The sequence below is a fragment of the Musca domestica genome, unplaced genomic scaffold (assembly GCF_030504385.1).
Source record: "Musca domestica strain aabys unplaced genomic scaffold, Musca_domestica.polishedcontigs.V.1.1 20, whole genome shotgun sequence".
NCBI lineage: Eukaryota > Metazoa > Arthropoda > Insecta > Diptera > Muscidae > Musca > Musca domestica.
Window position 1 is genome coordinate 13,682,406 of NW_026712250.1, and position 25,460 is coordinate 13,707,865.

The window sequence follows — 25,460 nt, forward strand, 5'->3', positions numbered from 1 at the left end:
AACATTACTAAAGAAAAAAGTTGTCGATAACAACATTTCTAAAGAAAAAAGATTTCGATAACTACTTTTATCGATAGAAAAGTAGTCTATAACAACTTTTCCATCAAGAAAAATTGAAAATTTATCCGTGGTATGTAAGGAACTGATCGATAACAATTTTTGTTTGCTAATGCCATTTCTCAATAAATTGTTCCCATTCCAGTTGTTCCTCTAGCATTTATTGCATATACTATATATAGATGGAGATGGAAAAATTAAAAAATAAGCATTTTTTAAATAATTTGTTTTGTTTTTCTATAATTTTTGTATATAAATTGATCGTCGGTCTGGATTTCGGGGCGGGGGAAAGTATAAAAATCTCGATTATTTTACGATTTTTCTTTTTTGCTATAAAAAATCGTTGTAAATTGGTGTTAAGATTTGTTTTGGCGACCGTTTCCATTTCCGTTTCCGTCTCTATGTATAAATGTGGTACGTTATAAAGAAGTATTTGCGGTTGTTTTGAGTTTTATTCTTTTTTTTTTCAATTTAGTTTTCTGTTGTCTTTTTTTATTATTAATATTAGAAGTATTTGCTGATATTATAAATATGATTTGTTTGTTTGTTCATTTACTGTTTATATTTGTATAAAAAAGAGAGTTTATTATTTGGTAATGTGTGTTTTGAATGAAATGAGATTTTGTTACGTTTTATTTTCCCATGTTCTTCCATTTTGTTTGCTTGGCTTTGCTTGTTTAAGGAAAATCAGATAGGATATATAGAAAGGGTTCGAGCGTGAGAGAGGATAATACAGCGAGGAAAATAAGAAAGAGTCAGCTTAGGATTACTTGCACATCTCAACCATCCCTCCATTCATCCAGCCATCCATCCATCATTTATCAACCTCATCATTTTAATGTCTTCAATATCAAAGTGGGGGGGGTAAAATGTCTTTCTTCTATACTTTTTTCAATATTTTCTTGTTGTGATGTCTCCTTAACTGTCATACCATCTTCTTCTTTGCTTAGTGTCTTTACGTTTTCGAGTTGTTGAGTTGTTCGAAGATATTGTTATCGATTTTCATGTTGTTCACTTCTTAGCTAATCATTTCACGATATTTGATTTTATGTTTCGTTAGCATATCGGTAACGGTAACTAGTTTCTTAATTGAAAGTATATTCGATAATTCTTGCAATTCCGGTAAATATGAAACACATATGTGATGCAGGGTGGCCAGTTCACGACCTGGAATTGAAATAAAATTTAAAACTGAAATCAAAAAAATAAACATATTTTCTTACCCGTATCCTGTGGCGATTGATTAGAGCTTTGTTCTGAATTTCTGCCAGGCGGTGGATTAGGATCTGTCACCATTGATAATTGATCGAGAAACACAATCATGCGTTCTTTGTTTTTGAGTATAAAGGGATTGACAACCTCCATGTATTGTTCCTAGAAATGCGAAAAGGGAATAAATTAACGACCAATAATTAAAATAAACAAAAAAGAGATTTGTAATCGACAACATTCCTAGACAGAAAAATAGTTATCGACAACTTTTCGATACGGAAAAGTTGTTATTGACAATATTTCGATACGGAAAAGTTGTTATCGACAACTTTTCGATACTGAAAAGCTGTTATCGACAACTTTTCTACACGGAAAAGTTGTTATCGACATCTTTTCTACACGGAAAAGTTGTTATCGACAACTTTTCTACACGGAAAAGATGTTATCGATAACTTTTCTCCACGGAAAAGTTGTTATCGACAACTTTTCTCCACGGAAAATATGTTATCGACAATTTTTCTCCACGGAAGAGATGTTATCGACAACTTTTATCCACGGCAAAGGTGTTATCGACAACCTTTCTCCACGGAAAAGATGTTATCGACAACTTTTCTCCACGGAAAAGCAGTTATCGACAACTTTTTTCCACGGAAAAGTTGTTATCGACAACTTCTCTCCACGGAAAAGTTGATATCGACAACAATTCCATACGGAAAAGTTGATATCGACAACTTTTCTATACGGAAAATTAGTTATCGACAATATTTCCATACGGAAAATTAGTTATCGACAAACTTTTCCATACGGCAAAGTTGTTATCGACAACATTTCCATACGAAAAAGTTGTTATCGACAAATTTTCTATACGGAAAAGTTGTTATCGACAACTTTTCGATACGGAAAAGTTGTTATCGACAACTTTTCGATAGGGAAAAGTTGTTATCGACAACTTTTCGATAGGGAAAAGTTATTATCGACAACTTTTCGATACGGAAAAGTTGTTATCGACAACTTTTCGATACGGAAAAGTTGTTATCGACAACATTTCCATACGGAAAAGTTGTTATCGACAACATTTCCATACGGAAAAGTTGTTATCGACAACTTTTCTAAACGGAATAGTTGTTATCGACAACTTTTCTAAACGGAATAGTTGTTATCGACAACTTTTCTAAACGGAATAGTTGTTATCGACAACTTTTCTACACGGAAAAGTTGTTATCGACAACTTTTTTATACGGAAAAGTTGTTATCGACAACTTTTCTACACGGAGAAGTTGTTATCGACAACTTTTCTACACGGAGAAGTTGTTATCGACAACTTTTCTACACGGAGAAGTTGTTATCGACAACTTTTCTATACGGAAAAGTTGTTATCGACAACTTTTCTATACGGAAAAGTTGTTATCGACAACTTTTCTATACGGAAAAGTTGTTATCGACAACTTTTCTATACGGAAAAGTTGTTATCGACAACTTTTCTATACGGAAAAGTTGTTATCGACAACATTTCTACACGGAAAAGTTGTTATCGACAACATTTCTACACGGAAAAGTTGTTATAGACAACTTTTCCATACGGAAAAGTTGTTATCGACAACTTTTCCATACGGAAAAGTTGTTATCGACAACTTTTCCATACGGAAAAGTTGTCATCGACAACATTTCTACACGGAAAAGTTGTTATCGACAATTTCTCTACACGGAAAAATTGTTATCGACAACTTTTCTACACGGAAAAGTTGTTATCGACAACTTTTCTACACGGAAAAGTTGTTATCGACAACTTTCCCACACAGAAAAAGTTGTTATCGACACGGAAAAGTTGTTATCGACAAAACTTACATACGGAAAACATGCTATCGATAACAATTCCATAAGGAAAAGTTGTTATCGACAACATTTCCATATGGAAAAGTTGTTATCGACAACAATTCCATACGGAAAAGTTGTTATCGACCACTTTTCAATATGGAAAAAACGGAAAATATGTTATCGTAAATTGTTTATCGACAATTTCTCCATGTAGAAACTTCCATAGATGTGTTTAGTATCAAAAAAATTCGCCTGTCCTTACCTTCCCGCCAAATTCAATCAAATTCGCCAAATTCTGCAAACACTTAGCCACCATCACCAGCGAACGTGTGGCTGCCGTCGGCGGAGTCTCACTAACCAAACCAAATTGACGTGGATTCAGCAAGGATGGGCATAGCAAACGTAAAAATATAAAACCCGAAACGACCCGAGTCCTAACCAAACGTTCCGTTGGCCATTTCGCCACGACGGCCTTTTGCAGACAATTGCAAATGTATCTCACGGAGCGTGGACACGCCTCGGGCGAGGTGAATATGGAATGGGTTACCAAATCCAGAATTTGCAAAAGGAACTCAGCATTGGAGCAGGCGTCGTCGTTGACATCCATTTTGGTGGGATTCAATTCGGCCGATTGTTTGCTGTCCAAGATGCGTTGTATGGTCTCGGAGACGGCCGACTGTAGGAATCCCGTACATTCTGTGCGCATATATAGATCCATGAGGGTGGTGGCCAAACTGGCACCCCTAAAGAGGGTCGTGGTCTCATTTTCACGGGCAATTTCCGCTTGGCAGAGCACCCGTATGAGTTCCGTTTCTCGCTTCTCATGGCGGAAGACGCGCAACAAGGCGGTGGCCAGGGGGACACGATCATTGTGACATAGTTCGGCCAGGGCCTTGACGGAATATAATTCGGGCTCCAGCAGCAGCTGCTGCAGGGGACTGTATTCTTCACAGGGCATAATGAGATCATCCAGATAACGCATGCGCAGCCGCAGAGAGCCCCATTCGCCCATGGGCGTCATGCCGGTTAGTTGATACCACTCCTCGGTTTCCTGGCCGTTTTTGAGGCTGGCCAGGTCGATGGTGAGTTCAGCTACTTCGCTGTCCTTGCCTCGCTTGCCGCGAGAGACCAGGGTGATGGTTAGCGAGACTACATCTGGTGGGACATCACTAGGGACGGGAGGGGGGAAGAAAGAAGAATATATTTTTAAAATGAGGCTGTCATGGAAATTTTCGATTCTACTCACTCCAAGACAAACTCCTCCTCCCAAACTGGGTCCGGGGCAATCTTGACCTTTGTCTTGCCCACTTTCACCTGATTCAGGGAAATACTACAATACGGATGTGGCACTAGTTTAAATGGCAGTCTATGGGCTTCGAGTATGTGTAAATTGAGGCAGCGCAACTCCCTTAGACGTGGCACCTTCTTCTGGGCCTTGCTCAGCTGTGAGGCACACTGGGCCTTCAGCGCATTTATCCATTCTGTGTAGCTCTCTTGACTAGGGGCACACAAGTAGGTGACAGTGGCCAAACAGGGCAGGGCCCTCTCGACAATTTGGAAGCAATAGGGACGCTCCCACAACGAATCGTGGCACTGGTAGAGATAAGCACAGGACAGATCGATAAGACCCTTGGGTTTAGTCTTTTTGGGATTGTCATAGAAGCACAAATGCGTTTCGGAACACTCGCTGATCAGGGCGAAATACAGCTGTTTCCATTTGGCTGTCTTGTCGGACTTCTTGTTCAGATGGCCGTGGTGTTTGATGCCCTTGATTTTCTTGAGGCCAATTTGATCTCGGCACTCGCGCAGGGTGGCATAGATCTTCTCGGCCGCCTTTTCCACCACATACTGTTGACTATACTCGGGTTGGCTGCCATTCACCACCGGGTGGCTAAGGCAGTGGCCCTCCACAATTTGTTCCTTGCGATAGCGATTGATCACTGCATCCAGACATTCGAAGGTCCGGCCGCCCATCAGATAACGGACGCCCTTCTTTTCAATGCGAAAACGTTGTATCTGATTGTTGATATGGAAGAACAGAGAATAGTCGCCCGGGGAATTGTCGCTGGGACGCACCAGGAAACTACCAGGACCAGCTGGAAGAAAAATCATTCACAAATTAGTTCTTCCTTCCATTTCCCCCACTCATCCCCACTTACCCTTGACTAACATATCAACAGCTTCATTCTTGGTGCAATTTGGATGAAACCATGGAAATACTGTATTGGGATCTATGGCCGGATCTAAATCCTCCACTAGCTCTCGGAAAATCATACCCTGCTCCCCGGTACGATGCGCGGTGACCCACAACCAGCCATCACCCATGTCATTGTGCACAAAGAAGATGTCGCCCTTCTGGAAACTCAACTCATCCGTGTCGGGCATTTTGGTATAGGGTAGAATGGCCACCACACGTTTCTTGTCGTTGACCGGTTCGGGTGGCGGTACTGGGATAAGCAGACGTTCACGTTTCAGCAAATCACTACATGAGGTATAGTAACCGACTAAATCGCTAAGTGAATTGAATTGACGTCCTCCAATGTAGAAGTCACCACAAACGGCTGTGATGCTGGAAAATTAAAAAATTGAAAAAAGGAAAAACGATAATAAAAATCGATAAATATGAAATTTAGAAAATGACACGAGGGACTTACCGAAAATGATTGATGCCAGTACGGCCCAAATAGCTGAGAACATAGGAGCCAGGCTTGCGATCACTTTCACGAACTATGGCAAAAGAAAAGAAGAATTTAAAGTTATCGAATTTCTTATCGTAAGCTTTTTATGGAGAAAAAAAATTGTTATCGAAAATGTTTGTGAAGAGAAAATCTATAATCGATAGCTTTTCATTCAAAAGAATAAATATCGACAAATTTTCTATACGGAAAAGTTGTTATCGACAACTTTTCTATACGGAAAAGTTGTTATCGACAACTTTTCTATACGGAAAAGTTGTTATCGACAACTTTTCTATACGGAAAAGTTGTTATCGACAACTTTTCTATACGGAAAAGTTGTTATCGACAACTTTTCTATACGGAAAAGTTGTTATCGACAACTTTTCTATACGGAAAAGTTGTTATCGACAACTTTTCTATACGGAAAAGTTGTTATCGACAACTTTTCTATACGGAAAAGTTGTTATCGACAACTGTTCTATACGGAAAAGTTGTTATCGACAACTGTTCTATACGGAAAAGTTGTTATCGACAGCTTTTCGATAGGGAAAAGCTGTTATCGACAACTTTTCGATACGGAAAACTTGTTATCGACAACTTTTCGATACGGAAAAGTTGTTATCGACAAATTTTCTATACGGAAAAGTTGTTATCGACAAATTTTCTATACGGAAAAGTTGTTATCGACAAATTTTCTATACGGAAAAGTTGTTATCGACAAATTTTCTATACGGAAAAGTTGTTATCGACAAATTTTCTATATGGAAAAGTTGTTATCGACAACTTTTCTATGCCGAAAAGTTGTTATCGACAACTTTTCTATGCCGAAAAGTTGTTATCGACAACTTTTCTATGCCGAAAAGTTGTTATCGACAACTTTTCTATGCCGAAAAGTTGTTATCGACAACTTTTCTATGCCGAAAAGATGTTATCGACAACTTTTCTATGCCGAAAAGATGTTATCGACAACTTTTCTATGCCGAAAAGATGTTATCGACAACTTTTCTATGCCGAAAAGTTTTTATTGACAACTTTTCTATGCCGAAAAGTTGTTATCGACAATTTTCTATGCCGAAAAGTTGTTATCGACAACTTTTCTATACGGAAAAGTTGTTATCGACAGCTTTTCCGTACGAAAGACATATTATCGACAAATTTTCTATATTGAAAAGTTGTTATCGACAAATTTTCTATATTGAAAAGTTGTTATCGACAACTTTTCTATATTGAAAAGTTGTTATCGACGGAAAAGTTGTTATCGACAACTTTTCTATGCCGAAAAGTTGTTATCGACAACTTTTCTATGCCGAAAAGTTGTTATCGACAACTTTTCTATGCCGAAAAGTTGTTATCGACAACTTTTCTATGCCGAAAAGTTGTTATCGACGACTTTTCTATTCGGAAAAGTTGTTATCGACGACTTTTCTACACGGAAAAGTTGTTATCGACAATTTTTCTATATGGAAAAGTTGTTATCGACAGCTTTTTTATACGGAAAACTTGTTATCGACAGCTTTTCTATACGGAAAACTTGTTATCGACAACTTTTCCATACCGAAAGCTTGTTATCGTAAACATTTCTATACCGAAAACTTGTTATCGACAACTTTTCTATGTGGAAAAGTTGTTATCGACAAGTTTTCCATATGGAAAAGTTGTTATCGACAAATTTTCAATACGGATAAGTTGTTATCGACAAGTTTTCTATACGGAAAAGTAGTTATCGACAAGTTTTCTATACGGAAAAGTAGTTATCGACAACTTTTCTATGCCGAAAAGTTGTTATCGACAAATATTCTACACGGATAAGTTGTTATCTAAAACTTTTCTATACGGAAAAGCTGTTATCGACAACTTTCCTATGCAGAAAAGTTGTTTCTGTGTCGAAAAGTAATTATCGATAACTTTTCTGCAGAGAAAAATTGATATCGGTAACTTGTCTATGGAAGAAAATTATTAACGATATATTTCTGTTGGTCAAAAGTTATTGTTGACAGTTTTTCTTTGCAGAAGACTTCTGTCCGACAGTTTTTGTGAGGAAAACTTGTCATCAACAACTTCTCAACTGTTTTGTTGTGAGTTTCATTCATTTTTTTTTTTTTTTTTTTTTTTGGTTTCTCAAGAAACTCATCTCACTTACCCAAATAGCTGCCCTGCTCTTTGCTTCCACGTAAACGTGATTCAGCAGAATAGCGATCCAAACGTCCATGGTACCATTCACTTTCTGGTGGCGCTATAATGGCAGGTCGTTCGCCTACCAGTAGCCAAGCGATTCCGGGAAACCAAATTGAAATTTTCACACACAGCCAACGGAGCGAAGGAAAACGCACAAGGCACCAGTCGAAGTGGTGACGAAATTTTTGTGAAAATGTTTCCAAATGTCGATAATGACGATGACGATGACGACGACGAAGACGACGTTGATGATAGATCCAAGATAATAACAACAGCACAAGGGAGAGAAGGGAAGCAATTATTATCGTGGTAAATGACAATGAATTAAAAACTATAAATTAAAGTTTGGATTAGGAATGAAATAAATATTAAATAAATAAATAAATAATGTGAAGAAAATAGTAGAAATGAAGTTGAAAAGATATTGCAATATTTTGTGAAATTCCAGAGAATTTGTTGGGGTTTTGCTGACCATGATTCATGTGGCGATACAGGTGGTCAATATTTTGGCCATTCCAGAAAGAATTGCCAAAATTAATCCAAAAATGGCCAAAACAATGAATAAAGACGCCAATAAAACTTATGGCGTAGCCAAAGTTGGTTAGCAAGAATAACGTCTGGCCTAGACTCTTCCCCCTCAACAACAACAACTGGGTTGTCTGTCCACCTATCGCGGTCTCCCTTTTGTTTTTCGTGTGGTCCGAAAACGGCCATATGAAATGAGAAATTTTGGCACCAACCAACCAACCACCGGCTATTGCCGCAAAATGTGGCTTCACCACTTACTCACACTTATGGCCAAGTTAGTTGAGCAAAAAAAAAACAAAAACACCACCGGGCCATAATTTATGCTAACCTAAACAAAACAAAAGTGGAAGCAGGTGTTTTACGTTATTCTTATTTCAAAAAAGTAAACTATCTACAAAAAAGATGTCAAAAAAAAGCAGACGGAGAGGAAACGCATAACAAATTGGGCCCAGTAATTGGCCTAAGGGGGGGAGGGAATGAAAAAACGAACTACGAAGAGAACAATGGAAAGCTGGTTTTCGAACACTTTACCATAGAGAACCCTCAATATGTTCGAGTTTTTCTGCATAGAAAGGGTGTTATCGAAATATTTTCTGTAAAAAAAATGTTATCGACAACTTTTCTATGCCGAAAATTTGTTATCGACAACTTTTCTATGCCGAAAATTTGTTATCGACAACTTTTCTATACAGAAAATTTGTTATCGACAACTTTTCTATGCCGAAAATTTGTTATCGACAACTATTCTATGCGGAAAAGTTGTTATCGACAACTATTCTATGCGGAAAAGTTGTTATCGACAACTATTCTATGCGGAAAAGTTGTTATCGACAACTATTCTATGCGGAAAAGTTGTTATCGACAACTATTCTATGCCGAAAAGTTGTTATCGACAACTATTCTATGCCGAAAAGTTGTTATCGACAACTATTCTATGCCGAAAAGTTGTTATCGACAACTATTCTATGCTGAAAAGTTGTTATCGACAACTATTCTATGCGGAAAAGTTGTTATCGACAACTTTTCTATGGAGAAAAGTTGTTATCGACAACTTTTCTATGCGGAAAAGTTGTTATCGACAACTTTTCTATGGAGAAAACTTGATATCGACAACTTTTCTATGGAGAAAACTTGATATCGACAACTTTTCTATGGAGAAAACTTGATATCGACAACTTTTCTATGGAGAAAAATTGTTATCGACAACTTTTCTCTGGAGAAAACTTGTTATCGACAACTTTTCTCTGGAGAAAACTTGTTATCGACAACTTTTCTATGGAGAAAAGTTGTTATCGACAACTTTTCTATGGAGGAAACTTGTTATCGACAACTTTTCTATGGAGAAAACGTGTTATCGACAACTTTTCTATGGAGAAAACGTGTTATCGACAACTTTTCTATGGAGAAAACGTGTTATCGACAACTTTTCTATGGAGAAAACTTGTTATCTACAACTTTTCTATGGAAAAAACTTGTTATCGACAACTTTTCTATGGAGAAAACTTGTTATCGACAACTTTTCTATGCGGAAAAGTTGTTATCGACAACTTTTCTATGCAGAAAACTTGTTATCGACAACTTTTCTATGCAGAAAACATGTTATCGACAACTTTTCTATGCAGAAAACTTGTTATCGACAACTTTTCTATGCAGAAAACTTGTTATCGACAACTTTTCTATGCAGAAAACTTGTTATCGACAACTTTTCTATGTCAAAAATTTGTTATCGACAAATTTTCTGTGCAGAAAAGTAGTTATCGGCAACTTTTCAGTGCAAAAAACTTGTTATCGATAATTTTCTCTCTGCGGAAAGTTGTTATCGATAACTTTTCTTTTCGGAAAGTTGTTATCGATAACTTTTCTTTTCGGAAAGTTGTTATCGACAATTTTTCTCTCCAAAAAATATTGTTATCGATAACTTCTTTGAGCTAAGAAGTTGTTATCGACAGTTTTGCTCTACACAAAAGTTGTTATCGATATTACTTCCTTCATAATTTAAGCGGCTTTCAGTTATTTTGACTACAATACAATATATTTTTATCTAAGCAAACGATAATATCATTCTCTAATACTAAAATTATTAGCCTGACACCCCCCCCCCCCCCCCCTCCTCCAAAAAATAACTTAATTTTGCTGATTAAATCGACAAGCATTTTTGTGATTTGCAAAAAAAATAAACGTCATAAATTAGACCAAAACCGGAATTTGCCAAAATCGAAACCAAACCAAACAAAATTCGCATAAATTGTGAACCCATTTTAGGAATATATTCACGTTTTAAAGAAGCCAAACAATAAACCAAAAATTTATTCAAATAAATTCAAATGAAGTTATTGTCTATTTTTATTTTGAGGCGAGAAAACGTTGAAAATGATTCATTTGAGACATCATCGGTTTTTTGCACAAGAAATTCCAGTTAAAATTTGAAAATGAAACCGTTGCAATTTTTGGCTTTTTGAGTCGATTTAACCAGATTGTGAAATGTCAAAATTTTATTGGGAATGTTTTTCTCTTTTAATATTCCATTCCAATTTTTGTGGGAGTATTATAAGATGCCGTTAAGAGTTGAAAGAATATTTTTCTCCAGAGAGAGGATTACTTTTGAAGAGAAAGAAGGGTAAAGAGAATTATCAAAAAAATATCTATATCTAATTTTCTAAAGGAAAATATGATGAGAATTTCTTCTGTCAATTTAATATAAAAATATGAAGAAATATTTATTTTTTATAAAATTTTCCCGAGAAAAAATGTTTAAACAAAAAAAATATATTTTTTATACATAACATATCATTTTTGTTTTTGTTTTTCAAAAGCAATTGAATATTCAAATAGTGAAAAAAAATTATTCCAAAAAATTTTTTTTTTCAACAAAAAATTGATTTTTCCATATATTTTTTATTAAAATTTTTTCCAAGAAAAAAAATATTTCTTATGACATTTTTAAATAAAAAAAAAATATTTTTTTCATGCATAAATTTTAATTTTTATACCCTCCACCATAGCATGGAGGGTATATGAAGTTTGTCATTCCTCGAAATATACATTTTAGACCCCACAAAGTATATGTATTCTTGATCGGCATAAAATTCTATGTCGATTTAGCGATGTCCGTCCGTCCGTAGAAACCACTCTAGATTCCAAACGATATGAAGTAGAGTGATAAAATTTTACTCAAATGTATATTATGTCTGCAGGACTTTTGGTATAGAAAATGGGTCATGTAGGTCGAAGTTTTGGTATAGCCCCCATATAACGGTACCTCCTGATATTAGGTATTTTGATGATTTTAGCTACATTATTCACCGAACTTTTTTATTCAAGTTTCGCATTTGAATATTGCAATGGTTTATGACAAAAGTTGCCTATGCATGTCCACGTCGTCGTATAGACCCTAATATAACGGCTACATTCGGTATTTTTAATATTTTAACAGAATTTTTAACGGATTTTACTTTTTTGAAATTTGCCAAAATCCTTCCAAATGGTGGAGTGTAAAGTTACAGCTTTTTTACATGTTTTTTGTTGTTTTTTTATAAAAATTTGAATTTTCAATTAAAAAAAAAAAGATAAGGAAAATATTATCAAACAAAATTTTTTCATATTTTTTTTCTAAAAAATTTGAATTTTTTCCGTGGATATATATTGAAAATTAATGACAAATTATCATTTTCTGTAGTTTTTTATAATCACTCGAATTTTCAATTAAAAAAATATCAAAAAAAAACATTTTTTCTTATAAAAAATTTCCCAACAAAAAAATGTTTCCTATGAATTTTTTTAAACAAAAAATATGTTTCACTGATAAATTATCATTTTTTGTTGTTGTTTTTTTATAATCAATAGAATTTTCATTAAAAAAAATAATTGCAAAAATACAAATATTTTTTTTTTTTAATATATTTTTAAAAAAAATATATATATTTATTCAAAATAAAATTGATTTTTTTCATGAATATATATATTTTTTAAAAAAGATTACAAGATTAAAGATTAAAAGATTATCATATGATTTTTTTAAAACAAAAAAAAATATATTTTTTCATGGATAAATTAAATTTTTGGTTGTTGTTTTTTATTGAATTTTCAATGAAAAAAAGAAGAAAATTATCCAAATTATCCAAAAAATCTATTTTTTTCCAGGATATATTTGTATTTAAGTTTCTGATAGAAACAAAAAAAATATTTTCCATAGTTTGTTGTTTTTGTTATTTAGTTTGTAGTTGTTTTTAATTCAAATGAAATTTCAATCCACTTGTGTTTTTTCCATGGATATATATTTTTAAAAATTTTTCCAATAAAAAAATATTTCCTATGAATTTTTTTAAACAGAAAAAATATTTTTTATGGATAATTAAATTTTTTTGTTATTGTTTTTTATTGAATATTCAATTAAAAAAAAAAAAAAAAAAAAAAAAAAAATATCAAAAAAAATTCTAATATATTTTTTTTAAAAAAAATATATATTTTTTATTTCAAAAAAAAAATTTTTTTTTTTTTTTCAAAAAAAAATCCTATTTTTTCCCAGAGTATATTTGTTTTTTAAGTTTCTGATAGAAACAAAAAAAATATTTTCCATTGAAAATGTATCATTGTTTGTTGTTGTTGTTATTTAGTTTGTAGTTGTTTTTAATTCAAATGAAATTTTAATTCACTTGTCTTTTTTCCATGGATATATATTTTTAAAAATTTTCCCAATAAAAAAATATTTCCTATGCATTTTTTTAAACAAAAAAAAAATATTTTTCATTGGTAAATTAAATTTTTGGTTATTGTTTTTTTTTTTTTTTGAATTTTCTATTAAAAAAAATATATCAAAAAAATATATATTTTTTATTTCAAAAAAATTTTATATTTTTTATTTCAAAAATTTTTTTTAAAAAAAAATTCTATTTTTTGCAGGATATATTTGTTGTTAAAGTTTCTGATAGAAACAAAAACAAATATTTTCCATGGAAAATTTATCATTGTTTATTGTTGTTGTTATTTAGTTTGTAGTTGTTTTTAATTCAAATGAAATTTCATTTCACATGTCTTTTTTCCAATGATATATATTTTTAAAAATTTTCACAATAAAAAAATATTTCCTATGATTTTTTTTTTAACAAACAAAAAAGTATTTTTCATGGATAAATTAATTTTTTGTTGTTGTTTTTTTTTTTTTTTTTTTTTTTTTTTTTTTTGAATTTTCAGTTAAAAAATATCAAAAAAAATTTTTTTTTCCAAAAAAAATTTATTTTTTATTTTAAAAAATTTTAATATTTTTTTTCAAAACGATTCTATTTTTCCCAGGATATATTTGTTTTTTAAGTTTTTGATAGAAACAAAAAAAAATATTTCCATTGAAAATTTATCATTGTTTGTTGTTGTTGTTATTTAGTATGTAGTTGTTTTTAATTCAAATGAAATTTCAATTCACTTGTCTTTTTTCCATGGATAAAAATTTAATTTGTTTAAAAAAATCATAGGAAATATTTTTTATTGGAAAAATTTTTAAAAATAGGTTTTTAAAATGGAATTTTTTTTATTTATTTTTAAAATTTTTCCAATAAAAAAATATTTCCTATGATTTTTTTGAACAAAAAAATATATTTTTCATGGATAAATTAAATTTTTGGTTGTTGCTTTTTTATTGAATTTTCAATTTAAAAAAATTATCCAAAAAAAAATTTTTTTTTTCAAAAAAAATTTAATTTTTTTTTTCAAAAAAATTCTATTTTTTTCCAGGATATATTTGTTTTTTTTTTTTAAGTTTCTGATAGAAACAAAAAAAATATTGTCCATTGAAAATTTATCATTGTTGTTGTTGTTATTTAGTTTGTTGTTGTTGTTTTTTTTTAATTCAAATGAAATTTCAATTCACTTGTCTTCTTTTTTTTTTGAGACCAGCAAAAAAACATTATCCCAAGTTAATTAACATTTGTTGTTGTTGTGTTTTGAAAAATTTAATTGTTGTTGCTAGTGGAGATGATGAATGAATGCTAGAGCTTGGATGATCGGCGGCTCTGGCCTGGTGGTGAAAAGAAAATTTAGCCAAACATGCAACAGGAAATGTTTTAATTGAATTGAATTGGAAACAGACAATAACAACAACAAAAACGACAATGATGAAAGTTGTAATAAAATGTTTGTAATTTTTTGTTGTTTTTGTTTTTACTCACAACAAATGTATTGCATTTTAATCACATAATTGATAATGTCATCCACATTATCCAAATCGACCAGCAAATGATTGTCAACAACTTCATCATCTTCGGCATCCACATCTGGATGAGCTGGTGGAGTTGGAGTGGGAGGCAGTTGTCTGTTGATGATGTTGCCCAGAACACGTTTACTTTGGCGATCCACACTGACCACACCGCCACCATGGTAGTTGTGATGATAGCGCAGCAATTGGTGGTCAATTGTGGAGGCGTTGTTGGTATCACTGCTGCTGCTGCTGCTGCCGCCGCTAAGACTGGAGGAGGTCGTTGTGTTGCCATCCATAAACAATGATCTGGCCGATGATAGCGATGAGGAGCGTGATTCCGTGGATAATGAAGACTTATAGCTATGTAATGACATGTTCCTCTTGTTGTTGTAACGGAAAAGCAACAAATTTTGAATATTTTTGTTGTTGTTTCTTTGGTTTGGATTTACGGAAGACAGGAAATTCCAATTGGTATTTTTTTAACGGTTATTTTGTGGGGGCCCGAATTATGAATCTCTCTTCTATGCTCTCCTCCCCCCTTCACAGTATTGTTGTTGTTGTTTCTAGTTCGCCGAGTTTCAATTAAAACCGCCACATGTTTTTCTTTGGTAAAAATTATGATTTCAAAACTTTTTTTGTTTTTATTTTTGTTTTCTAACTATTTTTAGGCACACATTTCTTGTTGTTGTTTTCTTTTCTTTTTTAAAGAATATTTTCATTTTTTGTCATTTCTTCATTTTTTTTTTGGTTAATGATTTTTTAATTTAATTATGAATTCCATAGAATTTTGCTGATGACAGAGAGGCGGCGGCCGAGGGCCTTTCATTTTCACAATCCAATCCACAAAAGGAAGCACTCAAAAACAAATAAAACAAAACAAATGACAAATGTGACAGGCCTTTCAAACAACAACACCTCACGGACGGATGGATGACACTTCAAGTCGAAGACATACGCACTCAGCTCCCAACACTCACGTACAATTATTATTTTTTTTGTTTTATTCCTTTTTGTCCAAAAAGAAAACGAAAAAAATTATGTTCTTCAAATAACCCAAACGCACGACGTAATGCTTCGCGCCCGCTCTTATGTGTGCGCGCAATCACAACAAAATTATTAATAAAATAGAAATTGTTTAAAATGCAACAAATAACATCATCATCACACAGCACAAAAACTAATAATAACAACAACAACAGCACACAGTCACTCACAGAGCGACAAAGAACGGGCCTCTCATTGCCACACACAACACACACAAGGGGAAGTTGTTACACTCTCTTGTTATGCTTCGCATAATCTCACAAAAAATAAATAATGAAGAAAATAAAAGAAAAAAAAAAAACAAAAACACAACATGACTCTCTCCCGTACATAATGAGACCGGGCAGGCAAACTACAAACAAAAACAACAACACGACACAACACATGCACACACACACACCCACCCAGCTCCCAGTAGTAGTCAACATATCATCAACATCGTCATACGAGTCATAATCGTAGCACGAGCACACGAACCGAAAACCAAACTCACTTTTCATAACAATAAACAGAAAAAAAAATAAAATTCTCCAATTCTCAGTTGGCGGGCCGTTAAATGTGGGCCCCCACCATTAAGGTGGAGTATTCATAACAAAACACACGGAGTGGTAGAGCAACAAAACACTGGATTGGTAGGGAGAGAGAAAGAGAGTGAGTGAGTGCGTGCCAGAGAAAGTACAAGGGAACCCACATAATTAACCATAAAACTCAGAGATATTATCAATTGGTAATGCAAAGGCGTATAATTGTGTGTAGGAGAGAGAGAGCGAGAAAGAGCGCGAGAGAAAGGTCACCCCATCAAAACACTAAAATATGAGCTAATGAAAATAAACATGAACTCTGAGCTCTAGTTCTCTCGAAATAAATCCATTTAAAAATAAACAAACCATACGAAGAAAGGATCAAGGGAGAGGGGGAAAATGAAGTAGGCGAGGGGAATAGAAGAGGAAAAGGAAAAAGAAAAAGGAGATATGACTACTAGCCAGAGAAAGATCTAATGGCTGACATGGAATTTAATAATGAAACCATCCAACGAGAATTTTAAAGGATTAGAGAACAGACTTCAATTGATCAAAGATAAGTCTTTTATGGACAAGAGAGGAAAAGTCTTCCGCAGATACGTGAGAATTCTTCCATAGATAAAAGACAAGACATCTATAAATATAAGAAAAATCTACCTTCTAGGGTTCGGAACAAAATCGTCTACAGAGAAAACATGTCTTCTATGATTAGAAGACAAATCTTCTATGACTAGAAGACAAGTCTTCCGTGGCTGGAAGACAAGTCATCTATGACTAGAAGACAAGTCATCTATGACTAGAAGACAAGTCATCTATGGCCAGAAGACAGGTCTTCTATGGCTAGAAGACCAGTCTTCTATGGCTTGAAGACAAGTCTTCTATGGCTAGAAGACAAGTCTTCTATGGCTAGAAGACAAGTCTACCTTCTAGGGATCGGAACCAAATCGTCTAGGGATAAGACAAGCCAAGACAAGAACACAAGTTTTCTATGGATAGACAAGTCTTCTATGGCTAGAAGACTAGTCTTCGATGGCTAGAAGACAAGTCTTCTATGGATGCAAGACAAGTCTTCTATGGTTGGAAAACAAGTCTTCTATGGTTGGAAAACAAGTCTTCTATGGTTAGAAGACAAGTCTTCTATGGCTAGAAGACAAGTCTTCTATGGCTAGAAGACAAGTCTTCTATGGCTAGAAGACAAGTCTTCTATGGCTAGAAGACAAGTCATCTATGGCTAGAAGACAAGTCTTCTATGGCTAGAAGACAAGTCTTCTATGGCTAGAAGACAAGTCTTCTATGGTTGGAAGGCAATTCTTCGATGGTTGGAAGACAAGTCTTCTATGGCTAGAAGACAAGTCTTCTATGGTTAGAAAACAAGTCTTCTATGGCTAGAAGACAAGTCTTCTATGGTTAGAAAACAAGTCTTCTATGGCTAGAAGACAAGTCTTCTATGGCTAGAAGACAAATCTTCTATGGCTAGAAGACCAGTCTTCTATGGCTAGAAGACAAGTGTTCTATGGCTAGAAGATAAATCTTCTGTGGCTTGAAGACAAGTCTACTATGAGACTTGTCCCGGAAGACCTGTCTTTTATTCTCAGAAGACTTATCTTCTATTTTTAGCAGACTTGACCTTGTCTATTTCGATCGTTTTAGCTGGAAGTCGTCGTCACGTTGGCTCGCAGTCTCAAATGTGATGCTTTGGCGGAATGGCGCCCAACCAGGTTGCCAAGAGGAAATGAAACATCCACACAACAGAGCGAGAGCTTTTGTTTTTTGTAGTCATCATGTCTACAGAATGCATAATTTGTTTTTGCATTACAACAATAGGAACAACAGTGTTTCAAAATTGCAAAAAAAAAATTCCACGGAATACCACTCCCCCTCCCAATCTCTCTCTTACATTTCAAAAAGGCACAGTGATTTAAAACTGAGAAAATTTGCTGCATTTCTCTCAAAAAAGTCTCTCCTTTTCCACACTTTCTCCCATTTCGCAACACTGTCCGTTTGACTTAGCGGTAATAAAGATGATTCGACAACAACATTTTGATGATGCTGACATTTGATAATGGCTGACAATTCAGTCGTGTACAGTTTGAGAAGAGTAGAGAGAGAGAGGAGAGAAGAGGAGAGAGGCAAGGTGATGTTAATAAAATTAGTAATCAGGTGGCAACTAATGAAACTTAATTGACATCTGTGTCATATCATTGTGTCACTTGGAACGTTGATGCCTTGACAGAAGGTGTGGGGCTGCGGAGAGGAGGGGTTTGGGATAAAAATTCCATCATTACAAAGTTCCTATAGAAAAGCAACAACAATCAATTAATCATGACATGGTCAATTATTGTCGAGAGAAAATTGAAATGTTAATGTTGTTAATGGAGAAAACAGCCAGGGATGGGAAAACGTGGAAGTAATTTTTCTGACAGTGATTTGAGAGAAGAACTCGGCCGAATAAGTGAAGAATTATTTTGTTTTTTAAAAAAACCTAACTTTCATTAAGTTTGTCCATTTAAACTTTCCAACCCTGGGAAAGTGGGCAATCACTTTCAAGAGGCCATAACTTCTAATCTAATCGAGATATTTGAACCAAATTTTCATCATTGTGTAAACTGGTGATGGTCTGTCAATGATGTAAAATGGTGAAATATAACTTGTCAAACACCAGAGATATGGCCCAAAATTGACACATGCACATTTTTTTCAAATATATCCCTTTATTGGTTTATCATTTTCCAAGGTCCACAACTTGGGAACTAACCCATATACCTTTACACAAAAAGTTTATATTTTGTAAGCTAAGCATCTGATCTTTAAATAAATGCAAAATATTATCTTGTAGCTAGTAAAATAGCCAAGATATGACCAAAATAAGACAATCACCCAATTATTTTACTTGGGAACTTTTTTTGGGTAATGATTTTCTAGGGACCATAACTTTCGATGCAGGCGATAAAATCCCACAAATGGGACTATATTTTGTTAGCTGAATGTCTTAACTTGAAATATATTTCAAATATTTAGATATAGCCGGTCAAATGTCAGAGATATCGCCAATTGTTCACAATTACCCAAATTCATTATTTGTGGTATTATTTTGCGTTATAACTTTCCAAAGCCCATAACTCCTAAACTTAATGATTTTATTTACCCAGAATTATTTTACTGTGTTAGCGGAAGGCCTAATCTTTATATTGATTTAAAATATTTGGCTGTAACTCATCAAATACCAAAGATATCGCAAATAGTTCACAACTATTTTATTTTTACTGTGTTAGCGGGAGACCTAATCTTTATTTTAATATAAAATATTTGGATGTAGCTCATCAAATACCAAAGATATCGCGAATATTTCACAAATACTTAAATTCATCATTTTTTGTCTTATTTTGCGTAAATACTTTCCAGAGCCCATAACTCCCAAACTAAAGGGTATATTTTTACCATACCAATTTTACTAAGTAAGCCGGAGATCTAATATTTATTTAAATATAAAATATTTGGATGTAGCTCATCAAACCCCAAAGATATCGCAAATAGTGTACAATTACCCAAATTCATAATTTTTGACCTTATTTTGCGTAATCACTTTCCAGAGCCTATAACTCCTAAACTAAATGAATTTATTTGTCCAGAAATTTTTTACTGTGTTAGCGGAAGACCTAATCTTTCTATTAATATAAAATATTTGGATGTAGCTCATCAAATACCAGAGATATCGCAAATAGTTCACAACTACTCAAATTTACCCATTTTGGTTTAATTTTGCGTAATCACATTTCAGAGCCCATAACTCCTAAACTAAATGGTATATTTTTACCATACTCATATTTGAAGTAAGCGGGTGACTTAATCTTTTTATTGATTTAAAATATTTGAATGTAGCTCATCAAATAAAAGAGATATCGTAAATAGTCTACCATGACTCAAATTTAACCATTTTGGTCTTATTTTGCGTTATTACTTTTCAAAGCCCATAACTCCTAAACTAAATAGTATATTTTTACCATATTCATATTTGAAGTAAGAGGGAGACCAAATCTTTCTATTAATATAAAATATTTGATTGTAACTCATCAAATAGCAGAGATATCGCAAATAGTTCACAACTACTCAAATTCACCCATTTTGGTTTCATTTTGCGTAATCACTTTCCAAAGCCCATAACTCCTAAACTAAATGGTTTTATTTCTCCAGAATTATGTTACGATCTTAGCGGAAGACTAAATCTTTATATACATATAAAATATTTGGTTGTAGCTCATCAAATACCAGAGATATCGTGCATAATCCAAAATTACTAAAATTAATCAGTTTTGGTTTTATTTTGCGTAATCACATTCCAAAGCCCATAACTCATAAACTAAACGCTAGAATTCAACCAAACTCATTTCGAGGCGGAAGCGGAAGAGCTAATCTTTACATTGATATACAATATCTAAATGTAGCTCATAAAATACTAGAGATATTGTAAATAGTTCACAATAACTGAAAATTTCCATTAATGGCTATGTGTTAAGTTATACTATTTGAAAGCCCATAACTCCTAAACTAAGCGGTTAAATTTTACCAAACTTCTTTTATTTTATAAGCTGATGATTTAAGCCATATGTGGATATAAAGTATTTGGACGTAGCTCATCAACTAACAAAGATATGGGCAAAAGTATACAACTACTCAAATTTTGCCTTCTTTTCGTTTCTTTTCAAATTGAGATATCCTCTTAGAGTAAAATGCGTCTGGAAGAGAAACATCCAAATAAGAACTGATGTAGATAACATTGCTTTATCTTATCAAATTTTTGAGATATCGGAAATATACAAAAGTACGCAATTTTTGCCAATAATGCGGACATTTTTCGCACTCATTTCTAGGGGCCATAACTTCTGAACTATTAGGAATATTTTGGTAAATTAAATCGAATTTAGAAGAAGGCTCCCTAGACTTGAATTGGTATGAAGTATGTTGTAGTAGCCTATCAAATACCACATATATCTGATAAAAGCTTATGGTGCACAAATTTTCCAATGTTACGAATATTTTTTGTAATGCTCTTCTAGGGGCCATAACTTTTAAAATACTCGGAATATTTTAGTCAATTAAACTAAATTCGAAGGAGTACCTGCTCGTGTTTAAATCGTCTTTAATATATTTATTTGTAGCTTATCAAATACCCGAGTTATGGGCAAAAATATACAAGTACTTAAATTTTGTAATTTTTCGTTTATATTCGGTAGGGATATTCTAAGACGTATAACTTTGGATCCAATTCAGATATTCTCTTAGAGTAAAATGTGTTTGGACGAGAAACATTCAACCAAGAACTGAGGCAGATAATATTGTTGTATCTTATCAAATTTTTGAGATATCGGAAAAATACAAAAGTACGCAAAATGCTCCAATATTTGGGAGAATTTTCGCACACATTTCTATGGGCCATAACTTTTGAACTATTAGTAATATTTTGGTAAAGTAAATTGAATATAGAAGAAGACTATCTAGACTTGAATTAGTATGAAGTATGTAGTAGTAACCTATTAAATACCAGAGATATCGGAAAAAAGGTTATGGTGCACAAATTTCCCAATGTTACTAATATTTTTGTAATATTTTTCTAAAGGCCATAAATCTTAAAATACTTGGAATATTTTCGTCAATTGAACTGTCTTTGAAGGAGTACAAACTGGTGTTTAAACCGTCTTTGACATATTTAGTTGTAGCTTATCACATACCCGAGTTATGGGTAAAAATATACAAGTACTCAAGTTTTGTCATTTTTCGTCTGTTTTCCGTAGGGACATTCTAAGGCCTCTAACTTTTGATCCAATTGAGATATCCCCTTAAAATATAATGCATTGGGAAGGGTAGCTTCCAAACAAGAACTGATGCATATAATATTGTTGTATCTTATCAATTTTTTGAGATATCGGAAAAGTACAAAAGTACGCAAAATTTTCCAATATTGCGGAATTTTTTCGCACTCATTTCTAGGGGCCATAACTTCTGAACTAATAGGGATATTTTGGTAAAGTAAATCGAATTTAGAAGAATACTTTATAGACTTGAATTGGCATGAAGTATGCAGTAGTAGCTTATCAAATACCAGAGATATCGGAAAAAAGGATATGGTGCACAAATTTGCCAATGTTACGAATATATTTTGTAATAATCTTCTAGGCGCCATAACTTTTAAAATACTCGGAATATTTTAGTAAATTAAACAGAATTCGAAAGAGTAACTGCTCTTGTTTAAATCATGTTTGACATATTTAGTTGTAGCTTATCAAATACCCGAGTTATGGGTAAAAATATACAAGTAATCAAATATGTTATTTTTCCTTTGTTTTCCGTACGGATATTCTAAGGCCTATAACTTTTGATCCAATTGAGATATTCTCTTAGAGTAAAATGTATTTGGACGAGAAACGTCCGAAAAGGAGCTGAGGCAGATAATATTATTTTCTTTTGTCAAATGTTTGAGAAATCGGAAAAATACAAAAATACCCAAAATGCTCCAATATTTGGGAGAATTTTAGCACTCATTTCTAGGGGCCATAACTTTTGAACTATTAGAAATATTTTGATAAAGTAAATCGAATTTAGAAGAGGACTGCATAGTTCGAAATTGTTATTAAGTATTTAGTAATAGCTTATCAAATACCAGAGATAACGGAAAAAAGGTTGTGGTGCATAAATTTCCCAATGTTACGAATATATTTTGTTATACTCTTCTAGAGGTCATAACTTTTAAAATACTTGGTATGTTTTAGTCAATTAAACTGTCTTCGAAAGAGTAACTGCTCTTGTGTAAATCATGTTTGACATATTTAGTTGTGGCTTATCAAATACCCGAGTTATGGGCAAAAATATACAAGTACTCAAATTTTGTAATTTTTCCTTTGTTTTCCGTAGGGATATTCTAAGGCCTATAACTTTTGATCCAATTGAGATATCCTCCTTAAATAAATTCCGTTCGGAAGAGTAATATCCAAAAGGCTATAGGCAAAAGTAATGCTTTCCTCTCTTAGCATATACAAGAGATATCGGAAAAATACATGAGAACGAAATTTATCGATTTTTTGGTATCATTTTCGTACTACTTTCCAAAGGCCATAACGTGTGGAATTTTTCGGATTTTTTTTTTCAGAAAAAATTGTTTGAGAATGGAGGAAGAAGTCCCGACCTTGGAGTTCGGCATAGTCTTATTTAGTTATAATTTTCATTTAAATTTCCCAGTGAAAGTAATAACTATCCCTTTGCCATATAATTTCTCACCCTCTCCCATAAGTCTCTGTCTGGATCAATATATTTATATGACTCTAGTGACCCAATGCTCTTTCTTATCCAGCCCATGAAAGTGTCATGGTCGCATGCCTCTACAGTTTTTCTTGTTTGTTTGAATTTTATCGCCTTCGTTCCCTTCATATCTCTCCAGCTGTAAACATATGGCCGGCCGGCTAGCCAACCAGGCTTTTCCTTGCTTCCAGTAGCCTTTTTAATCTTCCTTTTGATGGTTTCGCTGTGTGTCGCGCCGTTCATTGTTGACATTATCAGCTATGCTTGCACAAATAGAGGAAAAAGCAAAGCGAACAAAAATAACGGCTGTGACCCAGCGACCATCATTTTCTGCGCTGCGCTGCGGGTTGATTGGCCACCACTTCATAGCTGGACGGGCTGCCTGCCTGCCTAGGCGTAATTTCGCTACTGGAATTTGTTTATTTCTTATGGTGTTGTTGTTGGTGCTTTGTATTATCATCACTTTCATGTGAGCAAACACATCGCGTTGCCTGCTGCTATTGTTTTATGATCGAAAAAGAAAAACATTTATTTTTTATTTTCTTTGCTCATATTTCAATCAAAGATAACAGCCAAAGGAATTTCTCTGAGGTTATTCCGTACGGGGGGGAGAGGAGTTTAGTCAGGGTTTCGGAAATTGTTTATTTTTTTTTTCTGGTTCCGTATTGGCATGTGGTGGTTATCAGAGTTATTGGGTTATTGTTTGAAGATTGCGCAAATGGGGGAACTGACCTAGCCCAAAATATATGACGACTAAAAAATGGGGGAATTTTTTCTTATATCTCTGGTAGGAGGGTAAATTTTAAGGTCTTCCTTCACACCCAAGTTTATTCCTTAAAACATTTACCCTACACTTTTCATGATAGGGCCACCAAAAACTCGACTGCGAAAAAAACTAAAGAAAAATAAACTTCTGCTTTTTTTCCATATCTCGGATGTTTGTTCCGTTAAATCCAAAAATTATTTTCGAATTTTAGAACTCCTGCCGAAATTTCAGAATAAACTCGTTTCATTAAAATTGAGCAACTGTTTCAAAAGTTATGGCTTCTGGAAAGTAAATACAAAAATATAACGACAAATTAAACAAAAAATGTTGCTTGGGTAATTTTCCCATATCTCTGTTATTGGATCAGTTAAATCCAAAAAATATTTTCGAATTTTAGAACCCTTGTACATCTTCCAGAATATACTTGGTTCAATAAAATTGAACAACTGTTTCAAAAGTTATGGCTTCTAGAAGGTAAATACGAAAATATAACGACATATTTATAAAAAATGTAGATTGGGTAATTTTCCGATATCTCTGGTATTGGATTAGTTATATCCAAAAATTATTTTCGAATTTTAGAACTCCTGTCCATCTTCCAAAATATACTTGGTTCAATAAAATTGAGCAAATGTTTCAAAAGTTATAGCTTCTGGAATGTAAATACGAAAATATAACGACAAATTAAAACAAATGTTACTTGTGAAGTTTTCCCATATCTCTGGTATTGGATCAGTTAAATCCAAAAATTATTTTCGAATTTTAGAAGTCCTACCCATCTTCCAGAATAAACTCGTTTCAATAAAATTGAGCAAATGTTTCAAATTTTATGGCTTCTGGAAATTAAATACGAAAATATAACGACATATTAAAAAAAAAAATGTTACTTGGGCAATTTTCCCATATCTCTGGTGTTAGATCAGTTACATCCGAAAATTATTTTCGAATTTTAGAACTCCTGCCCATCTTCCAGAATATATTTGGTTCAATTAAATTGAGCAACTGTTTCAAAAGTTATGGCTTCAATACGAAAATATGATGACATATTTAAAAAACTGTTACTTTTGAAATATTCCCATATCTCTGGTATTGGATAAGTTAAATCCAAAAATAATTTTCGAATTTTAAAACTTCTACCCATCTTTCAGAATAAACTTGTTTCAATAAAATTGAGCAAATGTTTCAAA

General features: G+C 33.4%; 1 protein-coding gene across 3 annotated transcripts in view; it reads right to left on the reverse strand.

The window, feature by feature from the left end:
• Positions 1-489: 489 nt before the first annotated feature.
• The window catches only part of LOC101901421 (ras GTPase-activating protein 1), a 54,985-nt gene continuing 30,014 nt past the window's right edge, over positions 490-25,460 (reverse strand). For 2 of the 3 annotated variants that reach the window (XM_011294278.3, XM_005183622.4), the window contains exons 3-9: positions 7,903-8,016; positions 5,739-5,811; positions 5,244-5,653; positions 4,331-5,180; positions 3,347-4,253; positions 1,281-1,431; positions 490-1,224 (exon numbers count right to left, since the gene is read on the reverse strand). In XM_011294278.3, coding sequence (XP_011292580.1) covers positions 1,076-1,224; positions 1,281-1,431; positions 3,347-4,253; positions 4,331-5,180; positions 5,244-5,653; positions 5,739-5,811; positions 7,903-8,016 — 2,654 coding nt within the window. In that variant the 3' untranslated portion in view covers positions 490-1,075. Of the gene's footprint in view, positions 1,225-1,280; positions 1,432-3,346; positions 4,254-4,330; positions 5,181-5,243; positions 5,654-5,738; positions 5,812-7,902; positions 8,017-14,623; positions 15,821-25,460 lie in introns of those variants that run through there. The other variant, XM_005183620.3, reaches the window with a different exon arrangement.